The sequence below is a fragment of the Parasteatoda tepidariorum genome, chromosome 7 (assembly GCF_043381705.1).
Source record: "Parasteatoda tepidariorum isolate YZ-2023 chromosome 7, CAS_Ptep_4.0, whole genome shotgun sequence".
Lineage (NCBI taxonomy): Eukaryota > Metazoa > Arthropoda > Arachnida > Araneae > Theridiidae > Parasteatoda > Parasteatoda tepidariorum.
In genome coordinates, this window is record NC_092210.1 from 19,196,004 (window position 1) to 19,216,067 (window position 20,064).

Sequence of the window (20,064 nt, forward strand, 5' to 3'; positions counted from 1 at the left end):
TAGTTTAATGTATATATAGGTTTTTTTTAAAAAAAAAATTCATGTGAAAATAGTTTAAAAAGGTGTATTAAAATTTTTTTTAACTTTCTTAAATTTAATTTGTTTGAATTTAAACTGCTTGCAAGTGTTTTCTCCGGCTCTTAAATTATCCTAACAATTCGACTAAACTGTTAGAAAAAACATAAAAATGGAAGCAAATGAAGAATTTTTGCATTGCAAGTACCCTATTTAAGATTTTGCTTCTAAATTGTTATAAAAGGAATATTTATTTTTCTTAGTTTAAAAAAATGTTATTAATATTATCAGATGATATTATACAAAAAAAATTTGTATTGTATACATTATTATAACCTAACATGTTTTAAAGAAAAATTGTTAATTGGAAAAAAAAGAAAAGTAAATTGAATTCAATTTTAGACTTCTTTTTCACGTTATCAATTTTAAACTTACAATCATCTTATCTGATAAAGTGAATATCTGTTCATTATATTAAAACTGATTAACAGAAGATTCCATTACTATGAATTAAGACAATTATATTCCATAAGATTTGAAGAAAAAAATTTTTTAACTCCTTAGGTTTTTTTTAAATATTTTATTATTTGTTACATAATATAGATGCTTATATTGTATATAAATATTCGTGTTCTTGTTAAATTTTTAATTTTCACAGTGTACTGATCGTAGAGACACGGTTCCCAATAGAACACGAAAGTCAAGCATCACTGGTTGCGGTCAGTAAGCGGGTGAGTGACCACTTTGATCAGCCTGCATAGGGACGGAGGGTACACTGTATCGCTCTTCGTTAAACTGTTCTACCGTTAAGTGCTCAACTTCGCATGCAGGTCATCTGGCTACCGTAGCAGGGGAGCCATCCTCTTTGCATAGGATCAAAATTAGCTCTAGTGCGATGTCAATAAAATATCTACCTACCTTACTAAATTTTAAAATTTTTGCTTATCTTCCGCAAATTTTCGTCTTTTTTCTACAGCGACGGACATGCAACTCTCATCATCTAAGGGTGACTTCCTCACTCTTTCCAGTAGCCTATTAATATAGCTGCAGTGCCACATTAACAACCAAATTAAAATTGACGTAACCTGTTTTTGGTTTCTTCAACAAGTATCTGTTTCAAACTGCTTATTTTTTTAGTAGTTCGATGTAGGTATCTTTAATAACTTTTTTTATTTTATTATTTTAGTTCTGTAAGATGTCACGCACAAAAAAAGCTGCTATTATGGCTCGCAAAGAAAAAGCTGCTAAGAAGGCCCACACAAAAAAAAGTGCTAAATTTAAAAAAAATAGGAAATTGCCAGATGCTACTCCATGGGAAGAACTTTCTAAGAATATCAAAGGAAAGTTAAAATCTAAAAATGAAAATGAGAACCAAAATAAAATTCAATCAATAGTTTCTAAAGATTCTGTTAATGAGAAAAACAATGACGAATTAAATTACCCGGAAACAAATAATGGTCAGTTACAAGAGATATCTCTTAAAAATTCTCTTGAGCCTGTGCATACAAAAAAGAAAAAACTGAAAAATAAACTATATACATCCACAAAAAATATCAGAATTGACGCAATAGTTAAGAATATACATGAAAATAATCAAAATGACTTAACTGAAAAATTAGAGGAAAGCAATGATTGTGAATCTTCTAATCCAAAGGGGCAAGAATCTTTGTCTGCAAAGCAGTTATCAAAATATGAGAAAAAGAAGCTAAAAAAGCAAAAGAAAAAACTGTCTGATTCATCTTCTCCACTTCCAGCTGAGAAATCAGATAATCCAGCACAGTTAAAATCGAAGAAGCTATCAAAGAGAAGATTGGAGAAAAATAAATTGTATGAAAAAAAGCGATTGGAGAGGAGAAAAGAGCTTGGAATAATGCTGCTCCCTAAAAATATCGAAAGCAAATTGTTACGAATAAGAAAAGCTTTAAAAAAGAAAAATTTATCTACCGAAGAAATCAAAGATATAATGCGTAAAGAAAGAAGAAAAGCGCAAGATGAATTTCGGAAATCTCACGCCAACCAGGTAATATGAAACTATTGCAATTTTAAAAATTTCCAACTTTTCCAACTTGGTTTTTCTTACATGTTGAACTATGATATATTTATTTAGTTAGATCGAGGTTATCTCTGATTTAAGGGTGATTCCAATATTCATAAATTCCATATTCATATAATTTAGTTAAAAAAAATTGTTGAATTTAACAGTTCTGATCATTTTTGTTAATATAACTCTTATTGATTGTTTATATAGCTATTATTATTTATCTAAAAAGTTATGCGGTGCAATATATCATGATTCATATGCATACAGTTTTAAAATCTGACATCGCACTTCTTATAAGAACTAAGTTTTTATTAAATTAGTTACTCTAAATGTGTGATATTCTTCATTGATAGGTAATTTTAGTATAAATCTTAGTTTGAAAAATTGTGTTTTACGCACAAAATTTTCAGGGTTTTTCCCTTTGTGCCACAATTACCCCTGAATGTTTTTAAAAATTAAAAACTTGTTATTAGGGTTGTAACATGTTGTCCATTTTTTTATTTTTTAAATTCATTAAAGTTACTATAACTTGGAGTAAATTTAAAATCTATAAAAGTAAAAATAAAAAAAAATAAAATTAATTTTATGAATCAGTCAAATTATTTTAAGCCACTTTCAAATATAAAGCTTTTTTTTATTATAATTTTGAAAAAAATTCATCTATATTTATTTATTATTTAAATGCCTAAGGTTGGCTGGTAGGCAGCTTAGAAGGAAAGTTAAGTACCCTTATCTTCATTTACCAATCAATCCGATTCATAAATGAAGAATCCAAAGAAGTCTAGAGTTCTGATGTGACTTTTTTTATTGTCTATTTCTCTTTTAATTTTTTATATTAAAATTTTAAAAGTATATAAACATTAACTATAAGAGCGAGAAAAAATCTTCCAAGTTTTCTTGAAACAAATGATAAAAAATTAATTTTGTTAAGTCGATACCAATAAATTAAAATTTTGTATAACCAATGCTAAAATTAGCTACTTTATCGAAGCATTACTTAAAATAACTATTGGTCTGATCAATAGAGTGAATAGTGTTTTAATGAAACACAAAGTTTTATTATAAGTTTAAAAAAATGTTTTTTGTTTTGTGTGAACTTGTACTTGCCAACTACAGCTGCTTAGGACAAAAAAAACAACATATATAATTATGTATTTATAAAACAGGGTTTCTTGCCTGACATCAAAAACTTGTTGGGTTGTGTATTTGGAACTGTAGCATTTTGTGTTAGTTGTACATTGTTTGGTTTTATCATCCAAACAATTATTTGACTTTTTTTTTTTTTAATCTTAAAGCTGAAAAGTCCATTCAGAATGCTGCTCTTAAAGATGCAGCATTTCTGACTGCTTCCATTGCTTTTTCAATGTTTTCTTCACTAACTTCTGGTTTAGTGCGCTTTTTTTTTTTTGTTNTTTTTTTTGTATGTTTGCACCATTTTTATAAACTGCAAAACCATTTTTATAAGTCAAAATAACAGGATTGAGCATTTTATTTAACATAATGTTACATCTTAAGCTTTTCAATTTACTTAAAATAAATTTTTTTTTTCAAAATCGAATTAAATATTTTTATAAAATTTCAAAATAATTATTTTATTGGCTCTTTTAATGAATTCCTTGTTAATAAATTCTATTTTCAACAAAAATGCAATGAACCGAATCTTGATTTTAAGCTTTTAAAAAAATTTGATATAATTGAAAAAATAATTACAAGCTTGCTTCCTTGAACATCTTTTTCAAAAGTTTAGAATAATGCTTTATGAAAAAAAGTTGAGTATTTTAAATGTAACAACCGTAATAAATAGGCTTTTTGCAGACTAATGACTTCTTCAAGATTACTTAACAAACCAACAGTTGTGATTTTTAACTTTTGTGCAATTTTTTTATAGTAAAAAATAAATTCATTTTATTAGTGGCGCACAACATTGCAAAAAATTTAGAAAGGGTACACAAAAGTCATAAGTTTGGAAACACTGTTATAAACTATTAGACGCTAGGGGTGCCATCTATGGCCAAGAATTCGACTTCTGCCTCACCCATTTATAGGGTGGACCCATTCTTTCATATTCCCTTCTGGAAATCTATTAACAGAATTTCATCTCAATAGGAGACTGACACAACCAGAGGTACCTACATTTTTAAATAAAATATACTTTTCATAAAAATTTATGCTAGCCTATTAAAAAAAATGATTGTTGATGTCTAAGTTTCTATTTGAAAGTATTTAGAAAAAAGCAGAAAATACGCTAAATTTAATTTGCTGTACATTTACCTTTCACATTTTTTATTATTTTAGATGTGTTTCAACTGTAGGAAACCTGGTCATTTAGTAGCTAATTGTCCTTCAAATGAGGATAATAAAGCTGCTTCCATTTGTTTAAAATGTGGCTCAACTGATCATAAATATACTACGTGCAAAAAGGAAATCACAGGTGATATTTTGTAAATTTATTTTTCTCTAAATGGTTGTTTAAAATGTGTTCATTTAAAATAATCAATTGATGCACTGAATTTAGTTTGTATCAGAATAGTTTTTTTTTTTTCCAGCTTGATGAAAGAAAAAAATGTTATTTTAGGTTGAAAATTATTTTGACATTGTAATTTTTGATTAAATACCATTTGTTGAGCATCAGTTGATTTCTAATCAATTATAGGTTTCTAACTATTCAAAATATGGCATGCTTAAAGTATTTTATTTTAGATCTCTTTTTTAGTTTTTATTCACTTTTTTCATTCTATCTGTTTGTTTTCCTGACAAGGATCATTTCCAGGAGTCATTTCTTAACCGTTTTGTGATCATTAACTAACCCATCCTTTATTGGTAATTCTATCATAATACAGTCGAACCTGTTTATCTCGAATCTCACAGGAAAGGCGAAAAATTCAAGATAAAAAGGTTTCGAGTTATACAGGTAATTGAAAAGAAATATAATTTAATTAAGAAATTCTATTAAAAGGGCATTAAAAGTGCTTTAATCGTTTTTATTCATATCCACTAATCATTGGATATGAATACAGTATACTCTCAATATCACGAAAACCTTATTATGTCAAAAAATTATTTTTTCCCTTCACATTATATATTCACCTAATGTTAATTTGAATTTCTTTGTTGAATAATTTTTCTCAAAACCTTGCTATGTTAATTTTTTTCAGAAAATCCCTATGTAAAATTATTGTAAACCCAATTCTTTTCTATTTAATGCATTTAATTATTTTTGTCTTACTTTTAAAAATAGAATTTAATTATTGTTGTATTTAGACCTATAGTCAACTATCATTACATACATCTTTAATAGTACATAATTATTCTCGTTTCATGACTCTACTTTTTAGTGTAATATTTCAGAATATTTGTTTCGACTTTTTAGAACATACTTAGTTCTAAACTTGTTCTCCTAAAAACTCGGTATCTCGAAATTTTTTTAGCGTCCCTTCAACTTTGAGACTTCAAGAGAGTATACTGTACTTATTTTGGCTGGAAACTTACTCATATAATTTTTTTTTAAATTTATGTGATACCTAAAGACTACGAATGAATGTATTGGAGTCTATAGTAGTGTGATTCAGAATGACAATAATTTTGACTAATTGTTACTGTTCACTGTGTTAAAACAGCATTGAAGTAAATTTAAATCATGTTTATGATAGCAATTCTGTTATTTACTATTTTCCTTACCTTTAAAATTATTGTTTCAATTTTTTTTCTTATTATGACTCAAAGCTGTAAAATGAAATCATTAATAAAAATTAATCTTTGTTGTAAAATGAAAAAGTAATGCGAAGCATATTGCTTTATTTATGTTAACCAGTGTTTTTCCGGTGCAGTTTTAGAAGGAGGGCTTTGATCTTTTTTCAGTTAACTTTTTTCGAAAAAATTTATTCACGGATATTGTCTGAACTGCAAATTTTTCTCTTATTTTAAAAATTACTTTTAAAGAGACGCATAAAATAGTATTAAAAAGTAATTTAAAAACTGTTGAGGATAGAATTCAGTTATTGCATAATATTACACATTTCGATAAATTTTTTTGGTGTTGAATGAGTGCCTTATCAATATTCAAAGTACCCTTTTCTGAGAGAAAGTACCCTGCTCTTTTTTATTCCTAGGGAGAACTCAGTGTTAACTATTCATATTATGCTGCCAACCTTTTAAAAACTTCCAATTCACTAGTTAAAGCTAAATCACCCAAAATTATGAAAAAAATGAAAGATTTGAAAATGTCATATTTTTGGTTTACACTGAAATTAAAAGCTTTTCTTTATATCTATTGATCTTTGTACCTTTCTTCATTGTTTGACGTGCAATACTCATGGAGCAAATGTATGTACCAATGTATCACCAAAATATGAAGCTGATCAAACAAATGTTTCACAAGCCTGATTCATAATAATTTATTCACATAATTTACGAGCACTTGTTCAACGACATCCAAACAGATAACGGAAAGTATAGTTTATTCAATAGTTTATGCAGCAGCATTTCTGATACTTTTTTCAGTGACAATGTTTAATTTCTTATTCAACAGTTGCAACATTATGAACTATGATTCAACTTGTTGTATGCTTCATGACAAAACAGATGAGAGATCTCACATATTTCCCCCTTCCCATTCCTTATCTTTATTCATTGTAAAGTATGTTTTAAAACTTTTTCTAAAGGAATAAAATTTCTAAAACCAGAGACTTTTTTTCTGGCACCTTTAATAAAATAATTTTCCAAAGGTTTTATGAAAAATTTCTTGTTAAATCTTTATTTGTGCATAACAATAAAATTTTATACAGTGTATTAACAATTTGATCCCATTTTTAATTTTTTTATTTTATTTTTTTATTATTAAATTAGGGCTTGCCATAAATAAGTTTGACTGTAGATTGCGACTTAAAGTTAGACTATATATTTTTTTAAGACTTCTCACTTTTATTCATCATCTATGAGGTTTTTTTTTATATATGAGTATAATATTATTGTAATTTAATTTTTAATAAGTTTGTGTATGTTGACTTAATTTAGTATTTATTTTTATCATTTAAATATTGCCATAAGATTTTCCATTAAGCACTTTAATTTCGATTACTAGGCCTTCCTTTTTCTACTTGTATTATGTGAAAGTCCATAGCACTCTAGATATTCCCATTAATAAGCAAGGATTTTGTATAATAAAAGAGAAGAAAATTCTACTTGCTCAAGATGCTTTTTTTTTTCTGGCACATTCAATAAAAATAATTTTCTAAGCATTTATGAAAAATTTTATGTTAAATCCTAGATATGTGCTTCACTATGAAATTGTATACAGTCTGTGAACATAAATCCCTTTTTTTCTTTAAATTTTTTTTTTGCTAAATTAGGACTTTTGATAAATCAGGGGTCTGTCTATGTTTTTCTGAGAGGTACCTATTTTGTGAAAATTTAGACATAATTTGTGAAAATTAAAAATTATATTAAAAAATCAACACAAAAATATGGATTTATCGTTTCCTATGGGATACAAAAATAAAATTTTAAGAAAAAGTATTTTGTGAAGCTACCATTTTTCCTCAAGTTGAAATTGTGAAGGTACTGCAAATGGTAGTAAATTTGGCCTGGACAGACCCCTGTAAATGAATTCTTAAGTAGATTACAACTTAAAGTGTGACTGTAATTTTTTTTCTTTCAAAGAATGTATACTCAATTTTAAGCATGAAAGTTCTTCCTCCATTAATTTTTTTTTTATTTAAATCAGTTAGCTTTCATATAAATAAACACACATATTATGAACTAAATTTTAAGTATAATGCAGTAAAGTTTTTAATAAGTTTGTGTATGTTTTCTTAATTTGGTATTTATTTTATGCCATAATTATATCCTAAGAACTTTTATATTTAGTGTTTTAATTTTTATTACTAGGTTTTCCTTTTGCTACCTGTTTCATATGCAAAGAACAAGGTCATATCAGTCGAGATTGCCCCATCAATGAGCATGGGATATATCCTAAGGGTAATGATGAGTTTTGCTAACATACATTATTTAATTATACTTAATTTTGTTTTTAATGTAATATGCTTTTACTTATTCATAATTATTTTCTACTTATAAATTAATCTTCTTTTTAATTTAAATAGACACATTTTAACATCAATTGTATTAATAATTACTTATTCAGTTAAATTACTAATTAATAGTTCAACTTTATGTGGATGAGCATTGTTTTGAACTAATTTTTTAATTTAATTGCCCTAACTTTTTTACTGTATAAACTGGGTTGGAATGGGAGAATTATTTCTTAAAGAGTATTAATTTCTCTTCACTGAATAATTTTGATTTACTCTTTTTAGGCGGAAAATGTAGTTTGTGTGATAGTATCAAACATCTAAGAAAAGATTGTCCAACATTGAACAGTAAAAGTAAGTTTTTATCTATTTTCATCTTTCTGACTATAGTTATGAGTCTCAAAAGAAAAACAAGAGTTTGCATTCAGTATTAATTTTATTTTAAAATTTTAAGTAAATGTCTAGTCATTTAGGTATTTTTATTTTAATTGCTTTTATGGTTTGGAAATTATATATTTGAGTTGAATAAAAGTTAGTAAGGATATTATCATACTTGGAGAATATAGAAAGGACAAATCTAGCTCTTCTAATACGTAACTAACAAGGGAAATTTATCGGTGTGGTATGCTATCCTGGAAAAACAACTTACCAGGTAAGCAACACACTCGTATAAACAAGCATCATCTGTACTAAGATCCAGCACATGAGATATGAAAATCATTTGAAGCAATTTGATAGTAGATAATAATTAACAAGATAAAGGTGTATCAATTACTATTTTAATTATGTATAGTGTTTATAAATTTAAAATTTGTTTTGTGTTGTTTAAGTATTTCAAATGGCGATTTTCTATTTAACGAATTTTCTATACAAGGAACTTTTTATCAGGATTTAGTGACTTCGTTAAATAGAGGTCCGACTGTATATAGCCATTTAGGTATTATTAATTTGTTTTTATGGTTCAAAAATTGTATATTTGATTTTTATAAATGTAGCTAAAGATATTGTAATTAATCAAAACATCAGAAATTATTTTATGATTATGCAATTAATTTGTTTGTCAATTTCAGAGAAAGGCTCTTCTGTAACACTCAACACAATTGATAAAGGTACAAGCATTGATGATGAAGTTGTGGACACAGAACAAGCGACTCCAAAAGTTAAAATGGCAAAGCCTAAAGTTGTAGTATTTTAATTTTTGTAAAAAGGTATTAAAAGTATTCTGTTTAATAACTGTTCTTTATATTCTATGAAACTTTTCTATACACATATAGGTGTTTTCAAAAACTTAATTTCTATTTTTTTGGACATCTGTACATATACCACTTACGTTGTCATAAATTCAAATTAAATATACCATATTTATATACATTAAATCATGTACCTGTGACTCCTGTTAAAAAGAATTTTCTAAAAATGGCTTGACTAATGAATTTTATGCATAGATTCATATCCATGTACTTCAGATTTTTTATCACCGTGAAATATAAAAATTAGGAGTAAAAAAATGACAAATGAAATGCTTATAGTCCTGACAGAGTTCACATGGGTCAGGGAGAACAGGAAAAACCTGGAATTGTCAGGGAATTTTATTTTTAACTCCAAAAATCAGGGGAAGTTGCAATTTTTTTACAAAAACCTGGAATATTCCTATATCAAACCTGGAAAATAACCAGTCTTAAAATTGTCAATAATAGTTATTAGTTATTGAGGTTCGAATTAAATAAGTCTAACATCTATTACAATTGTCGCAAAAATTTTACATTTTAGTTAAACGGTATCTTTTAGTAAATTTAATATTTCACATTACAAATAAAAGAATCAAAGTTTTCTGATGAAAATATGGTCTCAATTTTCGTTGAAATTTATCTGGTATACCTGGAAAAGTCGGGGAATGTTTTTTTTTTTGAAATTGAGTGGGAACCCTGCCTGAGTAAAAGTCCTTTAATATTAAATAAGAGATCAAAATGTGTTTTTGTTGAAAAACTGTTTCATAGGATTTGCTTTGCATGTACGCTATTAATTTTCATTCTAAATCCTGAAATATGATCTGATGGATTAAAGTGCAGTTAAAATAAATAAGTTATGGTAATCAATAGGTTCAAAGAAATAGGTCAATTTAATATCCCAAACTAACTTATAGAAATACACCCAGAGATGCCAATAGCTACGGGTTCAACGAAATATTTTAAAAATCTACTACAAACTAAAATTTGCAGAAGTTTTGGTTAATTTTAAGGCTGAACATGGCTTTGCTATAAAGAAGTGGTGTATCATATAAGCTCTTAAATTATTTAGAAGTACTTAGTAAAAACTCAATGAATTGAATTTACTAAATTAAGGATCATACATTGAAAGACTACCGCTTGAAAATATTTAACCCATTTGACATATCTGTACACCTATTGAAAGCTCTATTTGCAAAACTGATTACATTATATCTCGATGTATAAGTAGACCCAATATTTTTTATTACGAGATAGCGAATTTCTGGTATGTTATGTGTATAAGTTGATGCTGAAAAAGCATGAAAGATTTCATATTTTTAAATACATTTCTTGAATAAATAAATTATTACTTTTCATTTTCTTAATAAAATTTAAAGTACTGTTTCTAAAGGAAACACAATAAGAGAAATCTCAAAATTTCTTGTATATAGCATTGAAAGTATTTTTTGAAAGGGGTGTAAATTGATATAGAGTTATTCTTATTTATCTCATTGTTTATAATGCATCGATATTTCAGGATCATCAACGAATATACAGCTTTATTATCGGTGTACAAATCAATCCCGATTTTTATAAGCTTTTGGTAGTGTAAAAAATTGACTTATGCACAGAAATATATGGTAGTTATAATTCCTATTACAAATTTTTTTTAAAAATTTATAAGTATCACTGCAATACTCTGATGTGATTGTTTTTTTAGAAAACAAAACACTTATATGTATTAACATCATGAAATGGCAATGCATTTTTAACCACTGAATAATAAGTTATTTCAAAAGCCAATCTTTATCAGATATATTTATTATTTTTTTATTCAGTTAAATTTAGTAAGTCTGGAATTCATATGATAGTAATGTAGTTATCCAGTCAAGTATCCCAGAGAACAAAAAAGTAGCATTTGGATAATTTTAAGGGTTAAATTATTTAACTCCTAAAATATTAAATTGACAAAGATATCTGTAGTATCCTGTCATTCTAAATTAGTTTATTTACCTTATATCGCTGGTCATTACAAGTATTTAAAAAACAAGCTTAAAATATTGTTACCTTGAGCATGTAATGATATGTTTTTCCTTAAATCCTTTTATTCCCTATTTCATGTTAAAATTTTTCTGCTCTCATGTACGAACCTATGACTGATAGTTTACCAGTGATGTGGCAACATTATCATCCAACCACACATTTAAGACAGAGCTATGTTTCCCATGGGAGATACATATATTTTTTTAACAATACGCTACATTGATTACCATTTAATATAGTATCAATCTACTGATAATGTTCTCTAATTACTGATAACGTTTGTTAAAAAAAATCTTTTTAAGCTGAATCACACAACAAAAGATTAACAATTTAAAATATTTATTTTACAAAAATTACAATGATATTAACTGCTATACAAACAATGCTTAAAATAACAAAGACCTTAACAAATCACGTTCAAACTATTCATGTAAAAAAAAAAGTGTAAAAAAGCAAGTATCCCAGTGAACAAAAAAGTGACTAATAAGGAATCTTGGAAGACATTTTAAAAAAACTATACCAAATTTAAAAGAAGTTCTCAGATTCAAACAAATATGTACATGTGCAATAAATAAATCCTAACTAAGAGTTTAGTAAATTCATTTGTTACTTTAAAAAGAAAAAGGAAAGTTTAAGGGAACAACTAGATTTTTTAAAAACAATTTACAAATAAGTTTCTTATTTTTAAATGAAAAAATTATATTTTTATACAGGACATTAAAAAATATGTATAGGAAATCAAGGATAAGGCAAATATCATTTAAGAATCTTAAAAGCTAACAAATAATTACAGCATTTACACATAAAATTAAACTTTTAGATTTAATCTATTAAATAATAAACTATGTTTTGAAGTTAACAATTCACAAACTTGTAAATAGGCTTTTTGACTTAATAATTTTATAAAACCATTTTTTTTTTTATTTATACGAAATATGTAATTTTTCAGTTATGTTTAAAATTTGGCTTCGAAGGGTTGCTTAAAAAAATACGATGTGAAATTTAAAAATACCTTGTTTCAAATAACCCAAACTGGTTTTTTAAAAAAAGTAACCATTAAATGGGATTAAGTTAAATATCTAAAGTTGAAAAATATGTGATCTGATCAAATGCAAAATTTAGATTGATCTCAAATCTCTCAATTGTAAAATGTGATAAAATAAAATCTGTACACAAAAAAAAACTATACATGGACTGCTTTAGATATTGGTCGCTGTCTGCACACAGGTGTTCTTAAAAGTAAGGCACTTTCTGCGGATATGATTGGCAAGCAATTGTCTCTATGGTGCTTTATTAGGTGACTAATACTATCAAATATATGGTCTTTAGTCCTTATCTGAAAACAGAGTACAATTGTTAAAATGACTAATGTATTTGAATACCTGGTTTCCCAAAAATTGACCAATAATTTAGTAATCTAGTTATTTTTCTTACAACATTCAAAAATTATTAACAAAGTTTGTCAACAGATGGTACTAATTTGAAAAAAACAATAAAATGTTTAATAAGTAACCACCGTTTTTTTTCTCCTTCTAATTAATGTGGTGTAGTCTGAAAATAAATTTAAGCCTGTGTGTACATTTCAGTTCGAACAGTCTGACATGCAACAGAAAACATACAGCTTGCTCTTCTAATAAAAAACTATCTGTTGATAAAATTTGTAATTAATTTTTAAAATTGATAAATTTAAAATTGACAATAAATTATCTAGTTTCCTGTATAATACATCAAACTGTAGTACATTTCCATATTTTTCTGTTTCATTTTTCTTCAGTAGATTTTTAAAATTGTCTGTCATTTTTAGGACACCCAGATATGTATACCAATAGATTATAAAATTAAAATATTAATACATACATACAAACTTTTACTAACAGTTTTTTCTTCTTAAATATGAATTTTTATAAAAACAAGCTTGTTACTTACAAACAAGTAACTACATAAGTTTATTTTACTATCATTTATTTGCATTGTCACAAAAATATTGCTAACAAAGTGGGCTCCTTCATAAAAATGATTTTTTAAAAAGATTGTGCCTTTCCAAATATTGGCTTTTTAAACTTTCCATTTATAGATTGGTACATTCAAGCTCAAAAAAAAAAATTATAGTAATTTGATAACTGACTTTTTCATATTACAATTTATAACCTATAAAATATCTTAATAAATTTTTCATCTTTTGAAGTTTAAAATCTAGTCATATTACCTATATGTTAAAAATATATTTTGGATAAAATAGATTGGGCCAATTCAAGTTTATAATTTCTAAATCAAATCTTACCAGATGATTTGAAAAAAAACAAGAAATGCAGGGCTGTCACTGGAGTAGGACTCCAAAAAATAGTTGCTTCAGATATGAGAATTAGTTACTAGAGGCATAAAATAGTTTCCAATCTCATACATATTCTTACAATATCTATACTTAATGATATAAAATATAATGCACTTATTTAGACATTTACATTTTATAAAATATCTAACTTCAAAAAAAAAAAAAAACTAGGAATTTATAGAAATAATAAAATAGCAGCATAGTTAAAAATTGATTGTGGCATGCTTTAGATCTAAGAATTTTCTTAAATTAAGTATGATAGTTATGTGGATAAACTGTCAGTCAAAACTGCATAAAATGAAACTACAATAAAAATATGGTAAAACTAAAAAATGATTTAATATGTCTTACTTGATGAATTAAATTTTACATGTAATCATGTAAAATTGAGTAAAAAAAGTTGCCGATTTTTCACATAGTCATTTTTGGCTATATTTTAACAAAATTAGTTGCCATAGCAGCCTTTTCATCAAAATTGTCAATTTAGTAATCTTTTTATTGCCAATAGCTTCCATGGAAATAGAAAAATCTTTATTTTTGTATTTTAACATTGAGCTGTGCAACTTCAAATTAAAATTTTTATCGAGCACTTATGAGAGAAATCTTATTTCATGTTACGTAAAATGAAACAATTACGAAGTAACTAGGGCAATTCTCTTATAAATCGGAGCGCTAGGAAATTGTTACGCATACAACACTTGCAGCATTAAATACATTATCCCATACAATATAAGAGAGAAAAGCAAAACTTCACCAAACAATAAAACATTATAATAAAGCCTCACCCTTCTTGCAAATAATTTTTGATTTTTTTTTTTCCTTCAGTGGGAAGAATCTGAATTTTATCTCTACCCATTACTAAAGTTATAAGTTGATAAAATAAAGAGCAGATTTTACATGTGTAGAAGAAAAACAAAAACATATGACTAACAAGAAGTAGAATTGATTCTTAAACTCCTGCTATTACCACACCCAATTTCTACTTTATCCATTGCCTCATTATTATCTCCTGATTCAATGCAAAACAATTGAAAAATACACATTGTGTTATCCTTTATTATAAATAGTAAATAGTAGAATTCTATCAGGTGGAGTAAAATGTTTTCGGCCAAAGGGAGATACCTCCGAGCCAAGAGCAGCTATTCCCATGGTAGTTAACCTTTCTCCTAACGTGTTTTTAGATAACCACGTTCTGGCCACCCTATTGAGGTGTTTGATGGTGACCAGTTAAAACAAATCATTGATCAAGACAAAAATGTTACAACATGACCTATTGCGTTAGAGCTTGACATTTGCATTTTATTTACAAAACATTTTAAAAGTTTTTTTTTTTGGCAGGAAACTTTTTACTCAACGTAATATTTACAACTTATTAGTATGTAGTACATAAAATTACTGTTAAATAAATAAAAATAGTTACAATTTATTCAGAGTTCTTAACTAGCCAAAACTATCAATGTTAGAGATTTTTTTTCATTTAAAGAAATAATACTTACTACTCCTTCTGGATCAACAAGTAATAAATGCTTTCTTTGTAGTTTTTGCATTCCTGTTAACACATACTGACCAGGGGTGGTTTGAGATTCTCGAACCAAAAAGTCACCATCTTTCACGACAAGAGCTTCACTTTCTTGCCTGCTAATTGGACCGTGAAACCAGGGCTCTTCGAGTAATAGAGTCTTCTCAGCATCTATTTTAGCAAGTGGCTTATTTAATGGAAGAGGACTAGCAATTGCTGCTGCTTCAGAAGTAGACAATCCCAGTAATGAATCAATGGATGGTGGCTCATTTTGAATAGCACTTAAGCTAGCACTAAAAGGTTCTGAAATAGTATAAAATTATATTAGCCAGTAATCGCAATGACTACATTATTTTTGTAGTTTGCTACAACTACTTTTGAAATGTAGTTATTATTTCACTACTTTAAGGAGACTAACTATGCTGGAGAAATTAATTTACACCTATGTTCAAAATGGTTTTGAATAAAAAATTTGCTTAGTTAAATATGAGAAATTATCAAGAAATATTTATTTATGTTTACATGAGTCATTTTGTTATTCTGAAATATTTTCTTTAAATTTATTAATTTAACCTTCAACTTTTTATGCCTTTCTCGGCAGTGAATATTTAAATTAAGAAATACTAAGAAATAACAATTACTTGCAATTTTGTTAACAGTTTAATACTCGTTTAAGATAAAAGAAATTAAGCACATCAGAAATATATTCCCTTCCTTTGAAATAACATCAAAGTTTCACAAGGGTACATTCACATGCAAAAGTGTGACCAAAGAGAAAAATCATTTATTATTTGTAATAGCTGACTCGGGGCTGATTGTGAGCCCAAGTCAAAATTCCGGAAAATTGAGTTTAAAAAATTTAAACAAGGCTTTTTTTTCTTCCTTTTTCTCAATATTTCTTAGTTTACTTAAAATATATTTAAAATTTTACAAATACCTATACCATTTACACATATCTTAGATATGACCTGGAGAAGTAATTAAAATTTACAAATATGTCTTTCTTTCTTGAGTTTATGATTATAACAACTGTATACTGATAAAAAATGAATATTAATCATGAATATAAGCTTATAAAGTATCTCTCTGGCTCTCCCTTACAAACAAATAAAATAAACTGTGTTTTTAAGTTCCACCTTTGAAAATTTGATTTCCGGAAACTTCTGTGACCCATGATATTTTTAAACTTCCGGATCACTGTTAGCGAAAATTCCGGAAATCCGGATTTTTTCCAGAGCACAATCACCCCTGCTAACTTAAATAATACAGTAGAGAACCAATTAACCGGGATGCTCGGAACCATCGCTATCCCGGATGTCTGAATTTCCCGGTTTTCTGGATCGGCCAAAAGTGTCGTTAACCGATGTTTTATCAAACCCAAATTACAAGGAAAAAGTTAAACATATTTAAAAATAGTAAAAAAATAATAAGATCTCCTAAATTAAAAAAAATGGTAGAAAAATAAGATTTAAAAGGATAAAAACATTTGCAAATTTAGACAAGAAAAACAAGTTTAAAAAATACAAAATTTGCATATTTATTTTTTGATACTAATCAAAATCCCCAAATTAACTAATATAAAACCAATAATTAAAAAACGCAATATATTTCATACCTAATTATACTGGGGGGGGGAGGATGAAAAGAAAACTTATTAATCTAAATAAAAACAACACTTGAAAATTATGGAACTGAAGCAATATTTAAAAAAGGCACTAACATAAGTATTAAAACCTTGAAGGATATTATAAGATAAACAGAATTTAAAAAAAAAAACTTAATGATAAAATTTATGAATAAAAATAATTAATTTATTGAGTACAAAATTTATCCTAAAAGAAAAAAAAAGCAGTGGAATCAGAAAAACAGAATCAAAATTAAAAAAAGATAAATAAATAAAATAAACTAATATCATCTTTATAAAATAATCACCTGCTTTTATTAACAAATAATTATATGCTTAAATTAATAAACAATCTTTTTTTTTTTTTTTAAAAAAGACTATTTTTAATGAAAGCAGATGTGATTGCACATCAAGAAAAACTTGCTAATGATATCGCATTTCTAAGAAATCAGAATTTATTCAACAAAAAAATATTGTTTTGTTAATTGATGTCAAAAAGATAAATATAACTGGTGATTAAATAATGCATTATTCGAAATAATAAAACAATTCACCATAATAAATAACAAAACTGAGTAACTGAAGTGGATAATTTAAAACAAATCTCACATTTCACCTTTAAAATCAATACTCTTAGCCAGATCCTTAACTCAAACATTCATTGCTATGTGCACTTGTGCAATGCATTTTCCCCACCCCCTGGTAAATCAAAGAGAAAATGAAATCAGCTTGCCACTCCTTTAAGTTTGATTGATGGCAGCTTATCAGAAAAAGAAAATAAACACAGGAGAAAATAAAACATTTGTCCCTTCCCTGCCCCCTCTGGATCTAATGATCTTCAAAATCAGGGGAAGAATTGAAGTTCCTCTGGGCAAGTGAAGAGAAGAATTTCCCCCTTTCCCTCTACTCAACTTTAAGGATGAGTCTAATTTCTGCTTTTTTTTAATAATCCTTATAAATACTTTAAAATAGCGGGAAAACCAAGCAAAATTCTTCCCGGTTATCTGGATACCGGATAAATGGTTCTCTACTGTAGTTATATGCGATTCTAAATGCGCAATTCTGTCAGCGCTCAGCCACAGCAACAAAGGCATTTTCATTGTGTCCATTGACAGAGTAGTTGAGTTAGAACCTTGTTTCGTTACTAAACTAACATTAAAAGTAGTTTCCAGGAATCGTAATGCACTACTGTTCTTTTATATTGCATTACTCACTACACTACACTATTTTTTTTTAAAAAGTAGCACACAACACTACAAACTATGAAAAAAGTAATGTCTTCACTAGTTTTACTGCTTGTTCCACTTCTTGCACTTTTTCCACTCACTGATATCAGCAATGTAGAAAATAATATGGATATCTTAAATGTTTTCAACAAAAAAAGGGCAGTTTATTTAATTCTTTTATTTAGATCAGGTATTCAGAGCCTATGTGTCATAGATCAAAAGTGGCACAGGAAACTGACTTGACTCCTGAATGGCCCTGAATATCAATAACATAAATATAATGGGAAAAAATTAAAAAAAGAAAATCTTTTTCTTCTTCTTTTAGGCATTTTTTTATAGTAAGTTTTTCTCAAAGAATTGAATTTTAACCATTTCTTTTTGTTAGTTTTATTTATGGCAAGGAATTTATTGTTTGCATTAAAATGTCATTTCTAATAAATATTTATAAACAAAGTGAGACATAAACATTATTTAAAAAGTTTTAATTTTTATACCTCATAAGTTTAAAAACTTTTAAACTCAATAATTGAGCCAAAAGTTTGTTTAAAAGTAGCAAAAATGTTCATGAAAATTTTATCATGAATCTGAGCCCGTCCGAACTCAAAACTTATTTTCAGAAAACAAGCCGCGTAGGGACCAGACAAGGTCCCCAACTGTGCATGTTTCATCTCTAATCTATAAATATCGATAAAATGAGTAGAAAAAAGAATTCAAATAAAGAATAAAAAGTTTGTTAAAAAGTAGTAAAAATGTTTATGAAGATTTTTATAATGAATCTGAGTTTGTCTGAACTAGAAACTTATTTTCAGTAAATGAGCCCACGTAGGGTTCATACTTGGTCTCTGCCTGAGCCCGTTTCATCTCTAGTATATATATATATATATCTATATCAATTAAATAAGTAGAAAAAAGAATTGAAATAAAGAATAAATTTTATAAAAATAAATTTTCTCAATATTAAAACAAAACTTACGCATGTCAAAAATATCGTGATTTACAGCCTTAGTCTTAGTGCTAACATCAGTGCCTCTTTCATTTGAAATAACAGCTGTAGTGTTAACATATTCTAAAATGAACAAACAATATAAATCATTTAAAAATATTTTTAAAGTTAAATTGTAATTAGTTATTAGAATACAAACAAACCTGGTCCAGGGCGCCTATAAACTGAAACATAATTTGTATTGGTTGTAAGATCAATTAGACTATCAGGAAATTCTTTTTGTATAGGCGTGGTAGCATATGGAACAGGGTATGGTTGAAAATTTGCATTCGCTTCTTTTCTTGTTGGGCTAGGCTAAATAAAAATATAATAATTTCTAAGCCTTTATAAAGAAAGAAATAGGTGTAAATTATATACATACATTGGATTTTATAAAAATATTCCACAAGCTATACATCCATGAGAATTAAAATCACACCTGCCAACCTCCGAAAGTAGGGATTTAGGGAGATTAAAGTTCACAAATAGGAAGATTTTGTGCAGGACAAATTTTAATACTTGAAATACCTTCAATAACCTTTACCTTTTTTTTAGAACTTTAATAATAAAAAAGCAATATTTATAAAGTAGAAATTCCCTCCAATGAATTAAGTTTTTCTGAATGAAAGAAAAATTTAGAAATTTAGCTTTTTCTTTATAAAGAACGCTTAGCAATAATTCATAGTTAATATAATAAGCTTTAAATAATAATATTTGAATACATTTCTATAACTAAAGCAAAAGCAAGAACTCAAATATTTTAAATAACATCAAAATTAAAGTATTTAAATATTCAAATATATAAAAATATTTATTAAAATTGTTCATTTAGAATTCGTTTGTGTCTCTTTTTAATTAGATATTTTCAAGGAGTAATTTGATTGCACCAATTTTGCTTGTTTATGGTGCATAAATTTTTTAGTCTTTTTTATATAAATGTTTTTAGCCATTTTTCCCATCATGAGTTGGGCAAAAATTCACTCCTCAAACAAATGCAATATCCATGACTAGATCAAAAAATTGTTTTCGTAACAAAAACAAAATC

General features: G+C 27.0%; 2 protein-coding genes across 5 annotated transcripts in view; one reads left to right on the forward strand and one right to left on the reverse strand.

Annotated features, from left to right (window-relative positions):
• Nucleotides 1-663: 663 nt before the first annotated feature.
• Nucleotides 664-9,318, forward strand: LOC107436766 (zinc finger CCHC domain-containing protein 9). The gene is made up of 6 exons (XM_043047573.2): nucleotides 664-746; nucleotides 1,202-2,035; nucleotides 4,352-4,487; nucleotides 7,943-8,032; nucleotides 8,371-8,439; nucleotides 9,156-9,318. Exons 2-6 carry the CDS (start codon nucleotides 1,211-1,213, stop codon nucleotides 9,278-9,280), a joined length of 1,245 nt encoding a protein of 414 aa, XP_042903507.1. The 5' UTR covers nucleotides 664-746; nucleotides 1,202-1,210; the 3' UTR covers nucleotides 9,281-9,318.
• A 2,340-nt stretch (nucleotides 9,319-11,658) lies between these two features.
• The window catches only part of LOC107436767 (SHC-transforming protein 1), a 37,928-nt gene continuing 29,522 nt past the window's right edge, over nucleotides 11,659-20,064 (reverse strand). For all 4 annotated transcript variants that reach the window (XM_071183139.1, XM_016048575.3, XM_016048576.4 and 1 more), the window contains 4 exons: nucleotides 19,184-19,334; nucleotides 19,011-19,103; nucleotides 15,165-15,490; nucleotides 11,659-12,672 (listed from right to left, as the gene is read on the reverse strand). In XM_071183139.1, coding sequence (XP_071039240.1) covers nucleotides 12,520-12,672; nucleotides 15,165-15,490; nucleotides 19,011-19,103; nucleotides 19,184-19,334 — 723 coding nt within the window. In that variant the 3' untranslated portion in view covers nucleotides 11,659-12,519. The remainder of the gene's footprint in view (nucleotides 12,673-15,164; nucleotides 15,491-19,010; nucleotides 19,104-19,183; nucleotides 19,335-20,064) is intronic.

What these genes read in the sequence shown, in the direction of transcription:
- LOC107436766 (XM_043047573.2), top strand. Translation starts at nt 1,211, where the DNA reads ATGTCACGCACAAAAAAAGCTGCTATTATGGCTCGCAAAGAAAAAGCT. An exon ending in GGAAATCTCACGCCAACCAG is followed by an intron (nt 2,036 to 4,351) that starts GTAATATGAAAC and finishes TTATTATTTTAG; the next exon opens with ATGTGTTTCAACTGTAGGAA. An exon ending in TCCAACATTGAACAGTAAAA is followed by an intron (nt 8,440 to 9,155) that starts GTAAGTTTTTAT and finishes TGTCAATTTCAG; the next exon opens with AGAAAGGCTCTTCTGTAACA.